At 36.2% G+C, this 25413-nt stretch overlaps 1 protein-coding gene across 4 annotated transcripts in view; it reads left to right on the top strand.

The window, feature by feature from the left end:
- Positions 1-25413, top strand: part of LOC127500105 (xaa-Pro dipeptidase) — a 294666-nt gene that overhangs the window by 234445 nt on the left and 34808 nt on the right. For all 4 annotated transcript variants that reach the window (XM_051871030.1, XM_051871028.1, XM_051871031.1 and 1 more), the window contains exons 6-10: positions 6499-6546; positions 7647-7708; positions 8077-8121; positions 12384-12459; positions 20557-20603. In XM_051871030.1, the coding sequence (XP_051726990.1) occupies positions 6499-6546; positions 7647-7708; positions 8077-8121; positions 12384-12459; positions 20557-20603 (278 nt within the window). The remainder of the gene's footprint in view (positions 1-6498; positions 6547-7646; positions 7709-8076; positions 8122-12383; positions 12460-20556; positions 20604-25413) is intronic.

The raw sequence follows: 25413 nt of genomic DNA on the forward strand, positions 1-25413 counted from the left end.
ATGCTAACAGGCTGATATCTAGCTAGCTAGCAAAAGGACAATCAAACATTTTATATTTAGTACAAGTTTTTAAAATATTACAACATTTTCCATGTTTTATAGCGGTTGTACCAAATGACCTGATGTTTCGGGACATGCGTATGAGCAAGAGAAAACATGAATTTTTCAAATAGTTAAAAGAGAGTTAGTTACTTTGCTTCATGACCATGTGGAACTTTGCAGGTGTCTGAATGACGTCACATCCTGTCACATGATATTGACCACATGACTTGATCCAAAATGGTCCCTTTATCTTGGTTACTCCGAATGACATCAATGAAATTAATTTTTCCGGATATTCTTTCTCATAACGACTTCTACACATAATTTTAATACTATTTTACACTATGTTGATATATGATGATATAAAATCATGGCAGAATAAAAAATATATACATTTATTACATTTTAAGACATTTTAATCACAAATGAAATGGCTGTATTGGCCTTTGGACAGTTAAACCGAATGACACTTCAAAATCTTTAAAATACCTTTATATGTAGCAAAATATAGTTAAAACCTTTTAAATTCAATAAAAGAGATCTAGTTGTACTACCTTACATACTTTGGATGTCATATCTTTGTTTTTTGTTATTATTGAGGCCTTTGGACAAAAAAATAAATAAATAATTACCCGTCACGTCGTTGACCCGATTACAAACCTGTAAGACTTACTTTCAGATTCAAAAGACGTCAATCTAGTTATAAAAAAATGCCTAACATTTGTTTTCATTTTTAAAATAGAAATGACTAGACTGTATATAAGATGTCTGTCTAAATGGTCACACAGAAAGGGGAAAGGGGATTAATTGACTTTGTGATTTATGCATATTTTAAGCATATTTTATTGCATGTCCTGCTTTTAATGACATTAGCAACATTTTATTCAGGAAGTACATTAATGGACATTTTTAAGAAAGTTTCTCTTGGGGAAAAATGACTTTTTTCATGAAATATCAAATTGAAAGATATATTTTTGTTGATATTGGTATTAATGTTGTTGTTATTTTCATTTATTTATTTTTTGTTTGTAGAGATATTATTAAGATGTTTTATACAATTAATTGAAATATTATTGTTACACTGCAAAAAAAATGATGTTCTTCCTCAGTATTTTTGTCTTGTTTTCCAGTACAAATATTTAAACGTTCTTAAATCAAGATACATTTACTGGAAAATTAAGTCTTGTTTAAAAAAAATGAATCAAAATTAAGTGAGTTTTTGCTCAAAACAAGGAACAAATATCTGCCAATGTTGCTAATTTCTCTTTGAATTAAGTTTATTTTTCTGACCACATTGGCAGATATTTGTTCATATTTTAAGCATAAACTCACTTCATTTTGATAATTTTTTTCAGAAAAGACTTCATCTTTTGTCATTTTTATTCTCAAGTAAATGTGTCTTGATTTCAGAATGTTTAGATGGATGTTTGTACTGGAAAACCAGACAAAAACACTATTTTTTTGCAGTGTATTATGATTATTTTCAATGTTATTCCTCTTGAGTTTGTCATGAATATAGCATTTGATGCAGATATGACATTAAATGATAAATAAGTAATTTAGAGTCATAAGTCAAACCTTGCCTGCTTACAAAATAATAAAATATTTATACCACAGAACCGTAAAGATGATGTACAGCTGCTGCACGGTGTCTACATTTATGCAGTTGTCATTCATATGTCAATTTCCACATTTCCTCTGTTGTCTTTTAGCATTTTTATGTCCATCTAATGGAAGATTGGAGATTTCAGTAAGCCTGTCATTATTTTTGCAGTTCTGTTTAGTGACGTTAGTGGTGTAGAAATGATCCACTTCAGCTTCAGATTGTGTTTTAAGCTGAGATGCACTGCGCTTGATTTAGTCTTGAGTATTTTTTGCAGATAATTAATTTTTTTGTCAACGAGCAGTTGGTCTGTGTTCAAGTGCAGCAGCTGGAGTTACACATTCAGTTCTCGGGCGTTTGTCCTGATCCGATCCCGTCACACTCACAGCTGCTTGACTCCTCCATAATATTCAGTCAGGCACGTACTGATTGCTTTAATGACAGTAATTTTCCACTTACATTGAGATGTGTTGCTATTCAGCCCAGTAGGCGAGAACGTCAAATGAAAACACTATTGATTTTGTTTACATTGATTTTTTGACATTTTGAGCCCATTAATCTTGATCACTCATAAAATTTGAATAATGAAGGGTGTTTGACATGGCCGCCAGACTCAATTAAACGTGGATTTTTGTTAAAATGTTTTAAAAGTTGGCCATTAATCTTGCCTGTCACTTTTTCCTTCATCTGTCTTCAATAATCTTCTCAACAATAGCTCTGAGTAAGCAATTTGTTTAAAACTTCTCAGTTTTATTTATTAATTTTTCAGAACTCTGATTAATGTATGTTTGCTTTAATTAAGAAAACGATCACAATTCTTTTGATCCATTTAAGACAGAGTGCAGAATTTTATGTATATATAGATTAATTTTGAACAAGACACGATATATTTTTATGGTAACACTTTGAAATAAGGTTTCATTTAGTTAATGCACTGTGAACTTACATGAACCAATGTTTTATTAACTAAGATTAATAAATACTGTACAATACATATTGTTCATTGTTAGTTTGTTAACTAATGCATTAATCCTAACCTTATTGTAAAGTGTTCCTGATATTTTTTGCACCTTTTTATTTGCAAACCTGTGACTTTCTTTCAGAGTCATAAGTCAAACCTGGCCTGCTTACAAAATAATAAAATATTTATACCGCAGAAACGTTAAGATGATGTACAGCTGCTGCACAGCGTCGACATTTATTCTACGGGTACGAGGGTTTCGCTGAGAAAGTCAAATAATTATTAGTCGGTTGGTCAGTAACTTTTATAAGGAACTGCAACATACACATCTGCTGTTATAAAAACATAATACGCTTGTATATTATTATAAGACCACAGAATGCATTTAAGAAGAATTAAGTGCAGCTTTTTGGGTTACTCTCTAATTTAACAATAGTTAATGCATTAACTGTTAATCAGCAATATATTTTACAGCGTTTATTAACCGTTGTTAAAGGGTTAGTTCACCCAAAAATGAAAATAATGTCATTTATTACTCACCCTCATGTTGTTCCACACCCGTAAGACCTTTGTTAATCTTCGGAACACAAATTAAGATATTTTTGTTGAAATCCGATGGCTCAGTGAGGCCTGCATAGCCAGCAATGACATTTCCTCTCTCAAGATCCATAAATGTACTAAAGACATATTTAAATCAGTTCATGTGAGTACAGTGGTTCAGCAACGAGAATATGTTTGGTGCGCCAAAAAAAAACAAAATAACGACTTGTATAGTGATGGCTGATTTCAAAACACTGCTTCAGGAAGCTTCGGAGCGTTATGAATCTTTTGTGTCGAATCAGCGGTTCGGAGTCACGTGATTTCAGCAGTTTGGCGGTTTGATACGCGATCCGAATCATGATTCGATACGCTGATTCATTACGCTCCGAAGCTTCATGAAGCAGTCTTTTGAAATCGGCCATCACTATAATAAGTCATTATTTCGTTTTTTTGCCGCACCAAAAATATTCTCGTCGCTTTATAATAATAATATTGAACCACTGTACTCACATGAACTGATTTAAATATGTTTTTAGTACATTAATGGATCTTGAGAGAGGAAATGTCATTGCTGGCTATGGCTAAGTTAACTGGCTAAGTTAACTAATGTTAACAAATGAAACCTTATTGTGTTTGTTTAAAGTGTAACTTTGCTGACTTTCAACCCGCATTGTATTGAAATCGTCGGTAGTGTGTGTAAATGTTTACTCGTTCTTTGTGTTAACAGGACCGAGAAATGCACATTTAACTGTCAGTAAAAAGTCATCGGATGACGCATTTTACTTTTGACAGCTCCAGTGCTTTCGTGAAAACTACAGATTGTACTACCGCATTTTTTAACCTGTATGCGAAGGCGTTTTGCTTCTGGGGTTTGGGCGGAACTGACTGAACGTGAGTTTCTTTCAGTTTCTCCCTCCGTTTGGACTAAAACACTGTGTTGTGGTCATCCAATTTGAAATGTTGACTACAAACACGGAGGTTTACAGCGTTCTCTCCATATTTATGATTCTTTGCAGCTTTTAGTCACTGCCTACAACACGCTAGATCCTTCACAGGAAACCAAAAGTAACTCGAAAGTAACCCGCTAAACGCCTACTCTTTAAATTCTTGCACCCGGGAACAATACAAGTCGACACCATTATGACTAAAAGTTTGCTAAGAAGTATTTCCTACTAAAGCAAGAAGGTGGCTGCGGACGTACTGCATTTGCAATGTTGTTATTATCATGTTACCTAAGAGTGTCAGTTGCATCATTCATAAATCCTCTCCCATGGTCTCATGGGATAGTAAAGTGTCAATCGTATGCACACTTAGAAGGTCATGCGGGGACTTTTCGCCTACTCTTTTATGAGTACTGTGTATTCAGACATGCTACTCTTGTGACACACTGTTTTCCGCCTACTTTATAGTAGGGAAGTATGCGATTACAGACGCAGCCGCTGTTTGACTCTGGTATATCATATCCATAGTAGACTGGTGGGAGTGGCTTTGTACGGCAATATGCCCAGTGCATTATGGGTGTTGAAGTTTTCCTACCTATTTGGCAAAAGGGAAGACGACAGCCTTTTTTCATGTGACGTTCTTTTTCAGACGAACACAATCAGAGTTTTATTAAAAAATATCCTGGCTTTTCCAAGCTTTATAATGGGAGTGAATGGGGGTCGGGATTTTGAAACCCAAAACGGCGCATCCATCCATCATAAAAGTAATCCATACGGCTCCAGTGGGTTAATAAAGGCCTTCTGAAGCAAAGTGATGTGTTTTTGTAAGAAAAATATCCATATTTATAACTTTATAAACTGTAATCACTAGCTTCCGGTAATGGCCGTCCGTGCATTCACGAGAGTCGAGTTTCGGCAGAAGGATGACCTCTCACCTGACGTATGATGTAGCTCCTCTTCTCTTATATCAAAATCGTCCAACATTTTTCTTTAAAACGTTTCATTTTAGATTACTAATTTGTGACCAGCATTTTGTTTTGCTCTATCCTCTGCGCTTCAGTGTTCATCATACGTCCTACATCATACGTCGGGGTCAGAGGTCACCCTTCTGCTGGAACTGGACTCTCTTGTGAACGCGTTACCGGAAGCTAGTGATTACAGTTTATAAAGTTATAAATATGGATATTTTTCTTACAAAAACACATTGCTTCGCTTCAGAAGGCCTTTATTAACCCGCTGGAGTCGTATGGATTACTTTTATGATGGATGGATGCACTTTTTTGAGCTTCAAAATCTCGGGTACCATTCACTCCCATTATAAAGCTTGGAAGAGCCAGGACATTATTTAATATAACTCTGATTGTGTTTGTCTGAAAGAAGAGTCACATACACCTAGGATGGCTTGAGGGTGAGTAAATCATGGGATAATTTTCATTTTTGGATGAACTATCCCTTTTAAAGTTTCATTGAAAGCCCATTTTTACCAGTGGTTTAATGTCTGATTAGTTTTGGTTGATTTTGTTTGGAGTAATATATACAGTATGTATAGTCGACGCTGTCATAAGCACAATATTTTAAATCATGTTTTGACTCCATAAACATCTCCTGATCTGTCCCTCAGCTCATATTCTCTAGACGTGGTATGTTTGTAATTTGTTGGATAAGGAACGTTAAGCATTCGCCCCCTGCGTGGCATTAATCTGATGTTCTCGCTGGGTTCATTCGTTCAGGACGGAGAGAGACGCTGAAAGCTTCATTTACTCTTCAGTCTGTTGTCATAGGTCAATCTGTTTTCCTGACAGCTGTATTAGAAGAGGATAATAGAGCCTGGCCTTTCTTAAATAATTGCTTTTGCATGAGATGTTTAACAATGCTTTGTGGCCCATGCATAAAAATAACAGTTTACATGTTTGGAACAACATGAGGTTGAGTAAATAATGACAAAAAATGATGAACCATCCCTTTAACATTCAGTGCTGGTGTCGTCTGTATGGATTTCTGCAGATCTTTTGGGTGAAGTATCAGGCAGAAATGTGGATTCTGCTTAGAAATCTGCCCTGAGGTAAAATAGTCTGCGTTTGATTCGTCCTGTGGGTTTAAAATGCTTCTTATCCACTCCTTGGAGCACATAAGACAGCTCAGGTGTTCTTTCCCAGAATCCTTTGCTCATCTTGTTCACACAGTACAGCTGGCTGAAGATTATTGATGATTCATGCTTTCATTGGTTGACATTTAAGGTGTCTGTCAGATGTCTGCCACCACCGCTGGTTCTTCTTTTCATAAGGAAATCTCACCTCATTTTTGTTCATTAGTGTTCCTGTCAGTGGCGTCCAGGGGTTTTCACTGATATTTTTAGAAGCACATGATGTTTTGCTTAAATTATCCACTCTAATGAAAGCTTTTCTCCACAGATTGCTGATGTGCTGAACAAAATGAAGCCAAGTGTCCTCCTCACATTGGTAAAATCTTTATTTATTTCAAGTGAAGTTTTTCAGGATATCAACCATGTCTTTTATTGTTATTTGGAGTAAAATATATATTTTAAATAGAAAATGTAGTAATAATAATAATATATTATAGATTTTGTATTTTAATTTTTATATCATAAATTATAAGTGTATTCAATTCAATTTATCATATTATTATTATTATTATTATTATTATAATATTTTTATTAATATATATATATATATATATATATATATATATATATAAATTTTATTTTATATATATATATATATATATATATAGTAATTTTAGTATTTTTTTATACTATACTTTTTATTTTTATTATTTATTATCATTATTTATATAAATTAATTTTATATTTTTTGTATTATTTATTATTATTTTATATATATTTAAATAAATAAAAATAATAAATATATATTTAAAAAATTATAATTAAATAATGATAATAAATGAAAATAATAAATGATAGTATAGTATAAAAAATTACTAAAATTGATAATAGTATAAAACTTTTTTATACATTTATTATTATTTTATGTATATAATTCATTATGTAAAAAAAAATCTTTATATATATATATATATATATATATATATATATATATATATATATTAAATAATGATAAATAATAATAAAAAAATAATATATTATAAAAAATTACTCAAATTAATAAGTAATAGTACAAAACTTACTTTTTATATATTATTATTATTATTTTTTTATTTTTTTTTATGTATACAATTAATTTTATGTAAAAAAAAAAAATATATATATATATATATATATATATATTTGTAGTATAGTAAAGTAAATTATAGTATATTATTAAAAAAAATAACTAAAATTTTATATATATATATATATATATATAATATTTATTTATTTATTTATTTATTTATTTTTCATTTTGGGGTGAATCGTGACCTGGGTATGTTTTCATAAGTCTCCCTCTGTTAGGAATTATGGGAAATTGTGATAATTCAGACATCCACAGTGGAAGTAACAGTGTGATTTTACTTCTGTTCTATTACCTTGGATAACGAGATAATGAGAAGGTTTAACGTCTCTTTCTCTGTGTGTCTGTAGCGGGGAGTGAACACTGACAGCGGCAGCACCTGTCGTGAAGCGTCCTTTGAAGGCATCAGCCAGTGAGTTTCATCCATTATTCAGAGTTCTGTTCCTGAAACTCATTCCAGGGAAAGTAGCACACGAAACCTCCATGTGCTCGGATAAAAAGACGGACCCGTTTAGACTCATGCACAAAAAGACTCCTAATGAGAAAGATCTTCACCGTTGTCTGTTACTGGAACATTTATACATGAGAAAGTAATTAAACGTGTGAATGTCATTGCGTTAGATACAAAATATCAAAGCAGATGTCAAACAAAGAGCACAAGCGCACTTTTCAAACAAAACATCACGGGGGTTGAAATGTTAAAACAATAGATGTAGTGTTGGAAATGACACAAAACATTATTTTGTGTTGTTTTGATCATGTTTTTCTTCTCTTCTGCAGGTTTCAGGTGAATAATTCCTTGCTGCACCCTGTGATTGTGGAGTGGTGAGTGTTATTTATATCACAGACGTAAATGTCAAAACATTTGAACCTTTTAACACTGTGTTTCACTCGATTTAGACTTTTGTTCTGCAACCTATATGTGATTGATGTCTTAATAACTAAAGCTCAAAACTGTGCTCGTTACTAAAGTCCAATTAACAAAATCAAAGCAAGTTTGCCAGTTATTCCAATTAGCAAACGTTTGATCATTGATGAAAGGTAAAGTAGACGGCAATTACTGGAGCTTCATTAGGGGTGAAGTTGGATTGTTTCATCTTTTTGTGTTTTGATTGTCATTGCATCGTTTTAAAAGTTTGTTCTTAATGTGTTTGAGAAGATCAGCTTGTTTAATCACTCTTGTATTTAATTAACAGAGCATCATTAAGCATTCAGACACAATGAAATATACTGAAATCATATGTTCATTATGTTATTCTTCATAGAAATGTGAATTTTTGATATTAAACAAATGATACTCAAACGCTCTTCTCATGAGGGAGTCGCTGTTAAAAGGCATATGAAACGCTTCAGCTAATTTCAGCAGAATGACTCTGTCATGACTGAGAGCTCTTCATTCTCATGACAACACCACAAACAATTTGCCATCAATCGCTCTCTTTCTCTCTCAAGCCTCCCGGCAGGTCTATAAGGCCGGTGTTTGGCTGTAATGGTCTGCGTGCTTCTCTCGCTGTTGTGTGCATTAGGTTTTCTCCTCTATTACTCGCTGGAAAGCGGCTCATTACGGTTTCCCTTCACTTTCCTGCTAACATGGTTGTTTCCTTCTGTTTCTCACCTTCACTTATTACCTCAAGATTTCCAGAGAGAATTTGCCGTTTGCTTCTCCATGATGAAGCATTTCGCAAATATCAAAGACCTGCACACAAAGTTATGGAAGCTTGTTTCCGCCACTGAATCAAAAATAAAAAAGCGTGATTTTTATCTCACAATTCTGACTTTTTTTTCTCGCATTTGTGAGTTATAAAGTCAGAATTGCAAGATATAAAGTCAAAATTGCGAGTTATAAAGTCAGAATTGCGTGATGTAAAGTCAGAATTGCGAGTTATAAAGTCAGAATTGCAAGATATAAAGTCAGAATTGAGATATTAAGTGAGAATTGTGAGTTATAAAGTCAGAATTGAGATATAAAGTCAGAATTGTGAGTTATAAAGTCAGAATTGAGATTATAAAGTCAGAATTGTGTGATATAAAGTCAGAATTGTGATATAAAGTCAGAATTGAGATATAAAGTCAGAATTGTGAGTTATAAAGTCAGAATTGAGATATAAAGTCAGAATTGCAAGATATAAAGTCAAAATTGCGAGTTATAAAGTCAGAATTGCGTGATGTAAAGTCAGAATTGCGAGTTATAAAGTCAGAATTGCAAGATATAAAGTCAGAATTGTGTGATGTAAAGTCAGAATTGCAAGTTATAAAGTCGGAATTGCGAGTTATAAAGTCAGAATTGAGATATTAAGTGAGAATTGTGAGTTATAAAGTCAGAATTGAGATATAAAGTCAGAATTGTGAGTTATAAAGTCAGAATTGAGATTATAAAGTCAGAATTGTGTGATATAAAGTCAGAATTGTGATATAAAGTCAGAATTGAGATATAAATTCAGAATTGTGAGTTATAAAGTCAGAATTGAGATATAAAGTCAGAATTGCGAGTTATAAAGTCAGAATTGCAAGTTATAAAGTCAGAATTGCGAGTTATAAAGTCAGAATTGCGAGTTATAAAGTCAGAATTTTAAGATATAAAGTCAGAATTGTGAGTTATAAAGTCAGAATTGTGAGTTATAAAGTCAGAATTGCGAGTTATAAAGTCAGAATTGAGATATAAAGTCAGAATTGTGAGTTATAAAGTCAGAATTGCGTGTTGTAAAGTCAGAATTGCGAGTTATAAAGTCAGAATTGTGAGTTATAAAGTCAGAATTGCGAGTTATAAAGTCAGAATTGAGATATAAAGTCAGAATTGCGAGTTATAAAGTCAGAATTGCAAGTTATAAAGTCAGAATTGCGAGTTATAAAGTCAGAATTGCGAGTTATAAAGTCAGAATTTTAAGATATAAAGTCAGAATTGTGAGTTATAAAGTCAGAATTGTGAGTTATAAAGTCAGAATTGCGAGTTATAAAGTCAGAATTGAGATATAAAGTCAGAATTGTGTGATATAAAGTCAGAATTGTGAGTTATAAAGTCAGAATTGCGTGTTGTAAAGTCAGAATTGCGAGTTATAAAGTCAGAATTGTGAGTTATAAAGTCAGAATTGCGAGTTATAAAGTCAGAATTGAGATATAAAGTCAGAATTGTGTGATATAAAGTCAGAATTGTGAGTTATAAAGTCAGAATTGCGTGTTGTAAAGTCAGAATTGCGAGTTATAAAGTCAGAATTAAGATATAAAGTCAGAATTGTGTGATATAAAGTCAGAATTGTGATATAAAGTCAGAATTGAGATATAAAGTCAGAATTGTGAGTTATAAAGTCAGAATTGAGATATAAAGTCAGAATTGCGAAATAAAAAGTCGAAATTATCCTTTATTTTTTTATTCCGTGGCGGAAACAAGCTTCTATAGTTTTTACTGTAAATGCAACTAAAATTGGTGAGCAAATCTTTTCAACCCCAAATTTTTGATTGGTAATCCATTAAGACAAGTAAATACCCTTTATTTTCCAAAGCAGACATTATTTACTAATATGGGTGGTGAATTATTGATAAATTTTCATGTGTTTGTAAGTCTGTGATCAGTGCTTTAGAAAAGAGCTGGTTTCCATCAGAAATGTAGGTTGAAAGACACTTCTTGTTCAGTAGTAAAAAATTTCTGCAGTAAAACTGCATTCACAGCCTGCTTTGCTTCTGCAATCTGATGGTGTACTTCTGATATATATCTGTACTGAGATATTGATAGTGATGTCAGCTGAAAAATTATGAATATAAACATTTTTTATCGAATAACATGCACTGATGAATTATTCACAGACCAAGAACATGCATTAAAAAAACGGTGTCAATTTTGATTTCATATTGACTGTTCGAGGCGTGCACACAAACAACATGAGTTGTCAAATCAGACAAGTAAATATTTTTATAACATCAATCCTCATACTGTTTAACAAACCCCATATTTACTGCAGAATTCCTGATGAAAGAGATCCCATGATCCGTGTGTTAAACGTTCAGTGCCCTGGAATAGAGATAAAAATCACATCGCTGATCGTAACCATGGGTTACCGCTCTCTCTCTCTCTCAGTGTGTGTGTGTGTGTGTGTGTGTGTGCAGTGTTATATTTAGACGTGTTATTAGAAAGTTTGCACATTCACACTGAGTCATAGGAGATGTCAAGATGCTTCAGTAATGCAGGCAGCTTCATTAAGACACAAGTGAAGATGCTCGACCAGGAATAGACGGTGGAGGTGAAGAAAAAAACAGTAACTCACTAAGGAGAGAAAAAAGTGCTGATTTCTCTGACGTCAGTCCTGCTGTGTTTGGGCTAAATTTAGGGTTGAAAGTTTATCAGAGACGTTCAGTCTTCATCAGACTTTCTGATTGGATGAGCCTGTGTGAACCATTGTTCAATAGCTGACACACACTACCGTTCAAAAGTTTGAGGTCATTGAGAAGGAAATTGATACTTTTATTTGGCAAGGAAACATTAAAATGATCAAATGAGATGGTAAATGCTTTTGTAAAATGTTACAAAAGATTCTATTTCAAATTAATGCTGTTCTATTGAACTTTCTATTCATCATAGAGTCCTGAGAAACAAAATGTATCACTGTTTCCTCCAAATATGAAGCAGCACAACTGTCTTCAACATTGATAATAATCATAAATGTTTCTTGAGCAGCAAATCATCATATTAGAATGATTTCTGAAGGATCATGTGACACTGAAGACTGGAGTAATGATGCTGAAAATTCAGCTTTGATCACAGGAATAAATTACATTTTAATATATATATATATTCACATAGAAAACAGTTATTTTAAATCATAATAATATTTCACAATATTACAGTTTTTACTGTATTTTTAATCAAATAAATGCAGCCTTTGTGAGTAGATCTTTACTTTTGAACAGTAGCGTGAACGCATCTGTTGATTTCTACATTCTCCAACAGTTTTTAAGTTGTAGCTTCATGTTTTCTCATAGTAAAAATCACTGTAACATGCAGCCTCTTGTTTTTATTAATGCTTTAAGATGTTATATCTTCATATTCACATTATTGTTTTTATTATGATTAACATTATCTCTCTCTCTGTCTGTAGTCGTCTTCTGAAGACTGACATGGAGCTGGAAGTTCTGCGTTACACCAACCGCATTTCCAGTGAAGCCCACAAAGAGGTAAAACATTTGTGTGTCACGTCCATAAGGCTCAACACAGTTTTTTAATGGGTTAGAGTGTTCTTGAGCTTTACAGGCAGATTTGAAAACCTAAAAGGCATGCTTTTTGCTTTTTAAAGTTAGATGACATCTGACTTTAGATGACAGTGGTAAGAGTTGATAAATTCTCTGAAGGACTGGGACTGTGTTTCTCAAAAGCATCATAAGCCTTCTATGATCTATTTAGGCTTTTGATGTTTTGGGAAATGCTGCAGTGTTTTACAGTGAATAGTATAGCAGCTTCCAAAATCTTAAACCTCGTTTGATCAGTATCTAGGCCAGCATTGCATTTATCCTTCACAGATACAAGGCAATACCAGAATGCTAAACAGTTGATATTTCAGCACAAAAGCCTGCATCTTTTTAGGGGTTTAATCATGTAGCGCTGAAACCTTATTGTAATTGTTAAAATTTCCAAGGATCAGCATTCTCCCCTAAAAGTGATCGGGCAGACCAAACCTTAAGTCATAGAGACTTGAAACTTTTGAGGGCTGGTAGTACTCACACCGTCTACAACGTCACCAAGGCTCGCCCCGATCGTCCTGACGGGGGCGCTACAGCGGTCAAAAGTATGAAATGGCTCATAACATAATGGCTCATGCTTTTTGTCCCGATCGGAACCAAACCAGTGCATTGAGATTATCTGGAGTCTGATTGTCAGTAATTATCAAAAAAAGTTGAAATTTCGATTCACGGTCCCTAAGGGCCGTCAAAACTTTCAAAGTGGGTGGAGCCACTTTTACTAAAATGGCTATAACTCGTGAACGGAATGAGATATTTTCACCAAACTTGGCACACCTGTGTAAGAGCTCATTGTGTGGTCACGTGAAAAAGGACGCGGTGACTGGCCACTTAGTGGCGCTATAACAGGGGAAAAAAACATGAAAATGGCTATAACTACAACACCATTAGTCCGATTAACTTGAAAATTGGCATACAGTGTCTTTGTCCAAGGTGCCATGATAGTCTATAAGCACATTGACGTATCTCAAAAAACATGTCCGCCATCGGCCAATGAAATTTGAGTCTGGGCCTGTTTGACTCATAGCCCTAGAGACCTGTGCGAAATTTTTGCGCATGCCCACGAGATTCATACCACATGGTAGAACTCCTCATTCTGAGCAACTTTGCCTCTAGGACCGCCAATGTCCGTCAAATCATTCGTTAAATATTGGAGATTATTGCAAAAAACAACTTTAGTGAACTAGTCCTAGGTTTTTGGCTCAACCTTGATAACTGTTAAAAAAAACTTATATTTCCTATGGTAAATTGCCTGTATTGGCTGTAAATGGTCTTTTCCATCTATGATCGAGATGGTTACAGGCTTGCTAATTAAAACATAATACCTTTTTACGCATGTGCTTAAAGGCCTTAAAGCACTTGAACCCCGATAATTGCTGCACACAGCTGTATTTAGTTACTAAATACCCCACTGACCCCAATGGCAGATATTTGTTCTTGTTTTAAACACAAACTCGCTTCTTTTTGATGCATTTTTCAGAAGACAAGACTTAATATCATAAGTAGTTTCTCAAGTAAATGTATATTGGTTTAAGAATTTGTATGTATTTTTACTGGAAAGCAAGACAAAATTACCAAGTAAGATCATCATTTTTGCAGCGTAACATGTATCTCACATATGACCACAAATTTGAGCTATTTTACCTACACTGTAAAAAAAACAAAAAAAAAAACAATTCATCATATTTTGTTTCTTTTTCCATGGGCTGTTTTGAGTTTTACTTACTTCCCAAAAGTTGAGCCAATCCAAATACAGTGGACAAATAAATTGGACAAACACAGTAAATTGTTTTGTTTATTAAAATATATATATATTTTTTTTACAATGTAGTTTACCTATCAGTTCCTTATTGAATCAGATGCTAAAACAATGCAAACAAAAATTATGCAATCAGTGGCACAATTTGCTCTTGTAAATTACTTTCTAATAAAGTCACCAATCACGTAACGCACGCCACTCTCATAATGTATGTAATTCTGCTCCCCTGACAGATGAACACAGACTCTTGATATATGTGCAGTTATACGGTATTTATTAAGGGAACATGACGTTTCAAATGTCTGAAAATGCACAGCAGTCGAGCAGCCGACGTGAATAAAACTCTGAGAGACTCAAAATAATTTAATAATCCAAGATTGATGGTTTGTGGTAGAATAAGTTCCTGATATCCATTAATGAATAAAAAGCCTTTTTAATAGTTTAATGTGCCAGTCTGTGGTTTGTACATGAATTAATACTGTGTGTTTAAGCTAAGACCATATTTATCATAGTAACTGCTGGCTTTAACATTGATCGTTACATCAGAAGGGTTTGTGAACATCGATTCATGTCGCAGTTATTGAGAGATTTCCACGCAACCTGCCTCTTAAGGAAACAGATTGCTCTTAAAGGGGACCTATTATGCAAAATTCACTTTTGCATGGTGTTTGGACATAAATGTGTGTTGGCAGTGTGTGTACACAACCACCCTATAATGATAAAAATCCACCCACTCCTTTTATTTTAATCCCCATAAATCATAAGCAGTGTCTCAGAACAAGCCGTTTCCAGATCCCTGGCAGTGTGACGTCACATTAGCCACAGGCCCCGCCCACGAATGTTGACAGACACTGCCGTTTTAACATAGAACCGCCCTGAGCGCATTCACAGCGAGTCCGCCGTTGCTGCACTGACGAGAACGTCTCCCAAGCGTTTTAGGTGTTCTATAGCTGGATGCATTAATCCACATAGCTCTCTCCATTTACTCCCTAAATCTGAGCCGCTGAAGACGAGGTGGATTCATTTTGTTTTCAAAGAAAACGAATTACGAAATTCGTTTATGTCTGTGCGAATCATTTTACACCGGACTGCTTTGTGAACGAATGTCAAGACAAAGGGACAATACAAAACAGAGATTGTGCTAAAAAGTTGTTACTCAAGGATAGATCAGTACAAACTGTTCATGATCCAGATTACAGTCTCCAGAGTGATACTGGATACGGCAGTGATGAAGGTGAGAGCACTTTATTACTGTTCATCGGAGTTGATTTACGGATATAAAGTTTACCAGTTTATTAAGCACCACCCGAAAAGGCATAAGGTCTTTATATATTTGTTTACTGTTAGTTGTAACGAGTGTTTCTGTGTACTTCGCTGTGTATGTTGATGATAATGCAAGGGAGAGAGAGAGAGTTTATGGATAATATTTTAATGCACACTTGCACTGTGTTTTATAAAGCTCTTACAGTGATTTTCTAGAGTGAAAACAGACGCTTCATATTTTGTGTGAAGTACAATAAACATCATAAAACTCATCGGTAAAGTAAAATGGGGTCTGGTACAACCGCCTTGTACTAATGTAGTGGATAAAAACAAGAAGGCAATAGAAGTTATATCCGTAATTGAACTAAACTATACCTGTTTTATCTCCATGCACCATATATTCGCAGTTTCTGACATTATAGTGCATCCTGACTGAATCCTGACAGGGGAGAACGAGCTCTTGAAGCTCCTCCCTCTTAGGCCGAACGCAGCAGCTCATTTGCATTTAAAGGGCCCACACTGAAACGGCACGTTTTTGCTCAGCCACTAAAAGTGGCAATTTTAACATGCTATAAAACATTATCTGTGGGGTATTTTGAGCTAAAACTTCACATACACACTCTGGGGACATCAGAGACTTATTTTACATCTTGTAAAATGGGGTATAATAGGTCCCCTTTAATGGAATAAATCTCTCATAAATGATACGTCTGTCATTATTTACTTCATTTGCCTCATGTAGTTTTATTATAAAAGTATAAAAATTTGTATCGGTATATAATAAAGACTTAAAGTGCATGGGTCATACAAACAAAAAAAGGGTTCAGGTCTGGAATGACATGAGCGTGAGTAAATATTGACAATTTTCATTTTTAGGTGAACTATTCCTTTAAAACTGTTGAGAAAGATTTCAGTCATTAGTGGTCAGGATTCAGCCACTTGTATAGACGGCATTGTAGAAGCGCAGTGAATGGTTGTCCTTGCATTATCTGAAGAAAATAGCCCCAGCACCTCATCAGATAGAGAATGACCTTGGCAGACCGGGTCGATCTTCAGTTGAAGGTCTGAAGGACAGATTTTGAGGCTCTTTTGATCTCTCAGTTCCAGCAGTAAAGGCCTCGGCACATATTAACACACATAGGTCTTCATAAGTGCCAGTCTCCGCCAGAGCTGATATAGACAAACATCTCACGGCTGTAACCTCTCGTCTTCCCTTATTACTGGATATTCAGTTTAAGAGGGACATGAGTCACGGCCACAATGGAAACAAATTGTTTTTTGAATGCCGAAATGAGGAACGAGGGGTATCGAAGAGTTCACTGTACGGCCACGGGAAACCTTTGAGCGGTTGAGAATCAAAATCTATTTCTTATTCAGAATCACTTGTTTTTTTTATGACATTCAATTCCGTAATGGTTGTGGGACGCCTCTATTCTTGTGCTGATGTGGATGGAAAAACATTTCCGAACATCTTTCTTCCTCAAAATTCTGAAAGAATCATTAATAGAAGCATTAATCATTACCATTAAAGTGCCCCTATTATGCTTTTTAAGATATTCTCTTTCATGTAGTGTGAATTAGAGCTGATTGTGAATGTAAAAGGTCTTCAAAGATCAAAATGCAGATGAATGGAGTTGGAAAGAAAGAAGCGATTCTAAACTGAAACCAGTCATCAGTAATTCCAGTCTCACTTCCTGCTCAAACCTACGTAGGTTTGCATAATGCCAGCCTGTGATCTTCATTGGCTGCCCATGAACAATGTCTACTTTTGACCCGCCTCACAACAGACTGGGCCGTCTGACCAATCAGAGCAGAGCAGGCTCTCAGAAAGGCAGGGTTTATCCTTTATTGAACCTTTTCAGACATTGTGAGAAAAGAGCTGATGCTATAATGAATATTATGATGTTTTTTGACCTTGGATGGATGTGAAGGTATTGTAGGAGACCTCCGTAACAAAATTAGGTGCCTTTAAAATAGCATAATAGGGGCACTTTAAGTGAAATCATATTCTTGAGACCCAATGAATCAAGTGGTTTTCCTTGAGTTAATAGTCTAAAACGCTTGTCGGCTTGATTTAATGTCTGGGTGAAGATCTCAGAATAGATTCTGGATGATTTATCTCTTCTTTTTCTCTCCAGCTCTTTGACTGAATGTCATATTTCACTCAAAAATGGACATATTTTACCTTTGACTTTTTCATTTCCATCTCAATAGGCCTTCAAAATAGGCTTCAGTTTCTTTAAGCAAAACATGCATGTCTTTAGTTTTTGAGGTGAATTGTGAGCTATTATTGACGGGTTACGTGAGATTCATCTGAATGTGCAGCGGTCTGTCAGTGATGCTTACAGCAGCAAGTTTTGCTAGTTTGAAATGTAAATGACCGACTAAATGCTGATTTTGTCTTTGCGGTGAAGAGAGCTGAGGCGAAAGCGCGGAGATTAAGAGTTCAGCTCAAGTCCAGAGGCTTTTACTGTTTTATTGAGTCTGACAAGAGCGGACAACGTTTATTTGACCTTTGAACCTTACAGATATGAATAATGGACTATATGTAGATCTGGTTTCAGGCATGTTTATTGGCGCTAATAATGCCCGAGTCAGTGGTTCGATTTTCAGCTGTAATGCACTGTAAGTTGATCTTAATAGAGGCAAAATGTCACATGCATAAATGTGAATTTCTGAACAGAAACTAACGTCTTGATATTCTATATCAGTTTAGAGATGCATGAAATGGTACTGTTTTAAATATCTTCAAATAGCATTAGTTTTCTCAATCAATCAAGCATTTATATATTTTATCCCACACATATAGTGCAGTTTCATTAACTCTATTCAGACAAGAATAGTTTAGGAGGATGTCAACATAAATTTATGTTTTATGCAGATGTACTTTGATTTCAAACCCTTCAGATTTGAACATGTCAGTGTTTTTCTGGCATATTACAGCAAATAGAGTGCACTTTTTCATTGGCACTGGTTCTGGAAGTATTTTTTCCATTCATTTTTCCCATAGGGATTTTTAAAAGTGTTATAAGCCATGAACCAAACCAATCAGCTACAAGGTGAATCACAACACAAACTTTGATTTGAAGCAAAAAAGTTTTTGAAAATTGGAACAAAAACACAACTGTGTGCTTAACGGCTTTAGTGAGGAGAAAGAACTACAATCCCATGAAGCATTGCAAACGGCATAATCAAATTAAAAACGATGTAGAAATTTGAAATTAAGTATTTTGTAAACATAGCGAGATTGACTTGATTGCTTCATTCGCGGTGCACTCATTGGGAGTGGGCGGAGCTAATTTGGCATTGGATTGGTGTAATTTTCTGTACAAATCATGGGAAATGTAGTTTTTTGCCAGGAATTCCACTGTTAAGCATGATTATTTTTAAACTAAGTTGAAATAATGCTGGCTCACGGCTTCAACTGAATCAAATACCATCGATTAACAACCTCGGAGCTCACAGTAAGCCCGTCTTTAACGGTTTATAAGTTGTTAAAAATCAATTTCCCTTTGGATTAAATTAATATAGCTCTGAATTCGATTACTGTATGTATTCCATTGGGTTTCTTGTCACTTATAGAAACTCTGACTGCGTTCTTTGTTTTTTGTATACCTTAAACCCTCCTAATCTGACAGAAGATGCATCAGAACACACTGGACCTTTTTATATGGTTAATGAGTCATTTATATTCAGCACTGGAAGAACATAGAGGGACAAATGAGAATTTACCATGAACGTGTCTATCCGTTTCGCCACTCTCCTCCTGTCCCTCTCGTGGGACGTCATTAAAACCCAGCGCTCGACACCTGAGCCAATCATCGCCGCTCATTCTCGTCCCTCCCAAACTCCCAGCGCTGCAGTGCCGAACCGCATCCCTGTTCACCTGCGACAGGTGATCTTTCTCAGGAGACCGTCTAATGCAGCGCCAGACGTGCTAAGCGATCATTTTTTGCTCCTTCTCGCTCTTTCTTTTCTCAGAATGATACAGTAAAAACAATAATATTGTGAAATATTGTTACAAATTCAATTAACCATTTTCTATTTGAATGTATCTAATAGAACTAAACTCAAAAGTTTGGGGTCGGTAAGATTTTTTTTTTAATGTTTTTGAGTTTCTTCTGCTCACCAAAGCTGCATTAATTTAAACAAAAATACTATAAAAATTTCAAAATATGTTTTCAATTTAATACAACTATTTTCTATGTGAATATATAGTAAAATGTCATTTATTTCTGTGATCAAAGCTGAATTTTCAGCATCATTACTCAGTCTTCAGTGTCACATGATCCTTCAGAAATCATTCTAATATGATGATTTGATGCTCAAGGAACATTTATGATTATTATCAATGTTGAAAACTGCTTCATATTATGCAAACCGTGATGCATTTAATTTTTCAGGATTCTTTGATAAATAGAAAGTTCAAAAGAACAGCATTTATTTTGAAATAAAATCGTTTGTAACATTATAAATGTCTATATGTCTATGTTATTACTGTCACTTTTGATCAATTGAATGCATCCTTGCTGAAAAAATTCTTATTCTTTATGCTTATAAGTATCATATTACCTCTGTCACCCAACATACTGCCATTATTTGAAACAACCTGATCTCCGCAGTCTCCCGGGGATCCTTCAGTGCCGCTGTGCGGTGTGACTCAGACTCTCGATTAAAATAAAAGCTTCCTAACCTGCAATCATCAAACAGCCCCTCTAATCCGCCCTCGACACACGCTCTCCCTCATTTCTCTCTGCCGCGCTGCAAATGACTGTTATCTCATCAAATGGATGAGTCGTTCTGTAATTTGAAGGCAATTGCTGGTCATTTTCAGAGCCATTCTGTGGCTCTCGTTGCCGTCTGCGCGCTCCGACTGCCGGCGAGAGTTCATTGAGATTATTAGACTTTATCTGGAGAGGGGAAAGGGAATCCCTCAGTGTGATGATGGAGATGGATGGCTAATTGAATATTTTGTAAAGCGCTCTTATCTGATTTCAGTGTGTGTTTCCTTGTAGGTGATGAAACGTGTGAAGCCGGGCCTGAAAGAGTATGAGATGGAGAGGTGAGTATTGATTGATTGATTAATTTGACTGATTGATTGAGCTGCCGGTGTCTCGGGTGGTCTGATTAAATCCTCTTTCCTGAAGTCTAATGAAGAAAGTCACACCATTTTCCTGTGAACTCGCTCTCAGAACCAGCCCACGTTTCCACTGAGAACCGAGCAAAGTATCTGCTTTACCATATAACCTGTCCATGTCGCAATATTCCTCATTTAAATAATTAATATGCAGAATAAAGGGGCGGGGCCTGGTTGAGTTAGTTAAACCTGGCAGTTATGGTAAGGGGTGGGACATTTCCCAAACACAGCGCTTGACCAATCACAACACACTGGTCCAGCCAGCCAATTAGGGCACAGTGTGCTTTTCAGAAGGAGGTTCACAGGAACTAAACAGAGCGTTACTGACAGACTGGGAAGAGAGGAGCTGCAACAATGGAGAATATGAGGAAAATAATCAACATTCAAGCAGGAAAACCTGTTCTAGTGGAGCTTAAAAACAAAATTAAGACTTTGTAATAGGTCCGCTTTAACATCTGAAAACATCCATTTGTTTTGTGTCAGTCTAGCATTGTTCTTATTGTTGTTTTGGAAAAGATTTTGTTTAGATAGTTCATGTAAATGATGTGACCTATAATGCCCCTTTTACAAGATGTAATCTGAGTCTCTGGTGTCCCCAGAATGTGTCTGTGAAGTTTCAGCTCAAAATACCCCACATATCATGTATAATAGCTTGTCAAATTTGCCCCTATTTGGGTGTGAGAAAAAACACAACATTTTTGTGTGTGTCCCTTTAAATGCAAATGAGCTGCTGCTCCCGGCCCCCTTTCCAGAAGAGGGGGCGGAGCTTTAACAGCTCGAGCTTCGGTTGCTCATCAACAACAAAGCTGGAGAATCTCACGCAGACAAAATGACGACGGTGTTCAGCCTTACATTGTTCAAACCGGAGTCGACACTGATGGAGAGACTCAGGAAGAAGTTACAACTTTTAGACGTTTCTGAATAGTTAGTGGGTAAATTTATGTAGTTGCTGTGGAATTGATTCAACTCATCCACTAGTCGTCATGTTAATCTTTTCTGCAAATCCAGCGTTGAATTGACCCTCATTTGCGAAACAGTTTACTGTTTTTACTGTATGTTATCCAAAAATGTAATCATGTTATATAATGAGTATCTTGTAGTTTAGCTTTAGTCTTCTTCCACACTGCAGTTTGCTGTTTTATCTGTGTGAGGTGTTGATCTTCTAGCTGTGATTGTGTTTTGTGTCTGATAAGACCATCCGACCGGTTCTCTCCTCTCCAAACAAAAGCTCTGATAAGCTGCAGATTTTTACAGGGATTTTCTCTCAATATCTGCCGGTCGAGAACTGTAAGATAAGACCGACTCCCTCCACTTGTTTTGTCCTCTAAAGAAGCGCCGCAGTGGCGTCCGGAGGTCTCGAAGCGGTCCGTGCAACAGTGGCTTTGTCCAGACCTTCCGAGATTGTGATGCATGATCTACTTCCTCTAATGACATCTTCCCTTTCAGCTCTGTTCGCCCCAAGTGCATGCTGGGATGTGACCTTCTCTCGTAACATCACTCCACACCTCTGCATTCATCTCTCAGGAGAAGCCAATTTCTGTCCAATTTCCTCCTAACTTTCTTTTTTTCCTGTGAATGTCAGTTTCCTGCAGGGATCATGAGGGTTTTTAATGTGAGCGATGCTTTGAGCTCCGTTATGTGTCATACAGTCGCATTAGGCCATTAGGGGCCAGTGACTCACTGATGACTGGACATAATGAGAGAGATTGTGGCGAACAGGTGTGTGTGTGTGACATTACAGGACAGACCCGCAGGCAAGGTCACGTCAGGCAGCGACTCACATCAGTACAGCAGTGGTCAGATTTACTCACACACTCACGAGGGATGAGCGTGAGTGAGAGGAAACATCTTCAGAAACACTGATGGACTTTTTTCTCCAAGTGGTCTTGGCTTGTTTCGTAAAAGTTTGCAAACAAGTTTCTCAAGTGCAACTACACTGCGATTCAAAAGTTCGGGGTCATTTTTTTAAAAAAATATTTTCGAAAGAAGTCTTATATGCTCACCAGAGGCTGCATTTATTTGATCAAAAATACAGTAAAAATAGTAAAATATTTTTAGAATTTAATTAAACTGTTTTCTATGTGAATATATGTTAAAATGTAATTTATTCCTGTGATCAAAGCTGAATTTTCAGCATCATTACTCCAGTCCTCAGTGTCATACAAACATATAAACATATAAATGCAGCAAAGCATAGACTTTAGCTGCATCTGAAATCTCATACTCTCTTGAGTAGCTACTTATTTTGAGTAAAAAAAAGTATTTTATATATAGTAAGAATATGTGTAGTATGAACGCAATCCGGACTAAATTCACCATGTTGTCACTGTCATGTGACCTACCAGAGTCAGAGGCGTCGCTTCACCTCTCCTGTGGCCTCATGGGATAGTAAAGTGTCCATCGTATACTCACTTCAGAATCTCTCCAGAAGTAGTAGGACTTTTCAGTACAGTGAATTCGAACATACACTATATTGCCAAAAGTTGTGGGATGCCTGCCTTTAAGTGCACGTGAACTTTAATGACATCCCATTCTTAATCCGTAGTGTTTAATATGGAGTTGACCCACCCTTTGCAGCTATAACAGCCTCAACTCTTCTGGGAACGCTTTCCACAAGGTTTAGGAGTGAGTTTATGGGAATTTTTGACCATTCTTCTAGAAGCGCATTTGTGAGGTCAGGCGGTGATGTTGGTGAGAAGGCCTGGCTCACAGTCTCCGCTCTAATTCATCCCAAAGGTGTTCTATCGGGTTGAGGTCAGGACTCTGTGCAGGCCAGTCAAGTTCCTCTACACCAAACTCACTCATCCATGTCTTTATGGACCTTGCTTTGTGCACAGGAAGGGGCCATCCCCAAACTGTTCCCACAAAGTTGGGAGCATGAAATTGTCCAAAATGTCTTGGTATGTTGAAGCATTAAGAGTTCCTTTCACTGGAACTAAGGGTCCAAGCCCAACCCCTGAAAAACAACCATAATCCATAATCCCCCTCCACCAAACTTTACACTTGGCACAATGCAGTCAGGCAAGTACCGTTCTCCTGGCAACCGCCAAACCCAGACTCGTCCATCGGATTGCCAGACAGAGAAGCGTGATTCGTCACTCCAGTAAACACGTCTCCACTGCTCTAGAGTCCAGTGGCGGCGTGCTTTACACCACTGCATCCAACGCTTTGCATTGCACTTGGTGATGTAAGGCTTGGATGCAGCTGCTCGGCCATGGAAACCCATTCCATGAAGCTCTCTACACACTGTTCTTGAGCTAATCTGAAGGCCACACGAAGTTTGGAGGTCTGTAGCTATTGACTCTGCAGAAAGTTGACGACTTCTGCGTACTGTGCGCCTCAGCATGCGCTGACCCCGCTCTGTGATTTTACGTGGCCTACCACTTCGTGGCTGAGTTGCTGTTGTTCCCAATTGCTTCCACTTTGTTATGAAACCACTAACAGTTGACCGTGGAATATTTAGTACTGAGGAAATTTCACGAATGGACTTATTTCACAGGTGGCAACCTATCACGGTACCACGCTTGAATTCACTGAGCTCCTGAGAGCGACCCATTCTTTCACAAATGTTTGTAGAAGCAGTCTGCATGCCTAGGTGCTTGATTTTATACACCTGTGGCCATGGAAGTGATTGGAACACCTGAATTCAATGATTTGGAGGGGTGTCTCAATACTTTTGACAATATAGTGTACTTCTTATGTCAATACTGTTTTTCGCCTACTATATAGAAGGGAAGTATGCAATTTCAGATGCAGCCTTTCTTTTTTTCCCGTGAATCACATTTTATCATGTATCACAGCATAAATGCTAATTTTTAACACTCATTTTTGCTTCATTACATTTGTAATTACTTATTAAATGAAGCAACTGAGGCCCCTCAGTGGGAACGGTACAGAAATCCACCGCAAAAACTCATTTACTGCATTTTAAAAATGAAAAGATCTCAGTTTTAGTTGCTATTTCACAACATAGGATCACGTCTTGGCTTTGGAGTAAATGTAGAAAAAATAGACAGTAAATAATGGATTAATACTACATTTTCTGAGGACAATGTGAGTGGAGCCATGGCAACACTCTGCAAGCACAACTAATTAAACTAAATCCCTTTTTAGAATGTAACATATCCTGATTTACATTTTTTGTATTTTTAGTGCGTTTTGTTTGTTAGTGCAGCTGTGTGGCCCACCTCACATCTCAGAGCTGAAGCTGGAGACGAGCCTGATAAAAACACAGAAAATCTCTCGCATTAGTGGCCGCACACATGCTGCTGCATCCCGTGGGAAAAACCATCCAGGATTTGAGACACACAATCGATTCAAATTGAGTTTTGTTGCAGGATTGAGCGCAGTGGAGGAGCCTCTCATCGCTGCACAATGCTGGAAACTTAATTATTCATTTTTTAACTCCTTTGAATCATGGATGTGTGTGGTGGGATAGTTTGGTAATGAAATGCACTGAGGCTTGGCAGCAGTGCTGATGTCATAGGTGTTTTCATCATGTGTTAGAGGACGTTTGGAGAACATGAATTTACTGAAAACATGAGAAACATGAGATGATAACAATCAATCGATTTGCTTCGTCTTAAAGCAGTGAATCTCATTCTTTTTGACTCCAAGGCCTCTCATTGTCCACAACAGTATTCAAAGCTCTGCCTCTATAGGATCATTTGTTTCCTTCATGCGTTTGCTTTGTTTTCAAAACATGTTTTAATCTGTAGATACTCCTAGTTTCTAC

The sequence above is a fragment of the Ctenopharyngodon idella genome, chromosome 18, assembly GCF_019924925.1.
Source record: "Ctenopharyngodon idella isolate HZGC_01 chromosome 18, HZGC01, whole genome shotgun sequence".
In the NCBI taxonomy this organism is placed as follows: domain Eukaryota; kingdom Metazoa; phylum Chordata; class Actinopteri; order Cypriniformes; family Xenocyprididae; genus Ctenopharyngodon; species Ctenopharyngodon idella.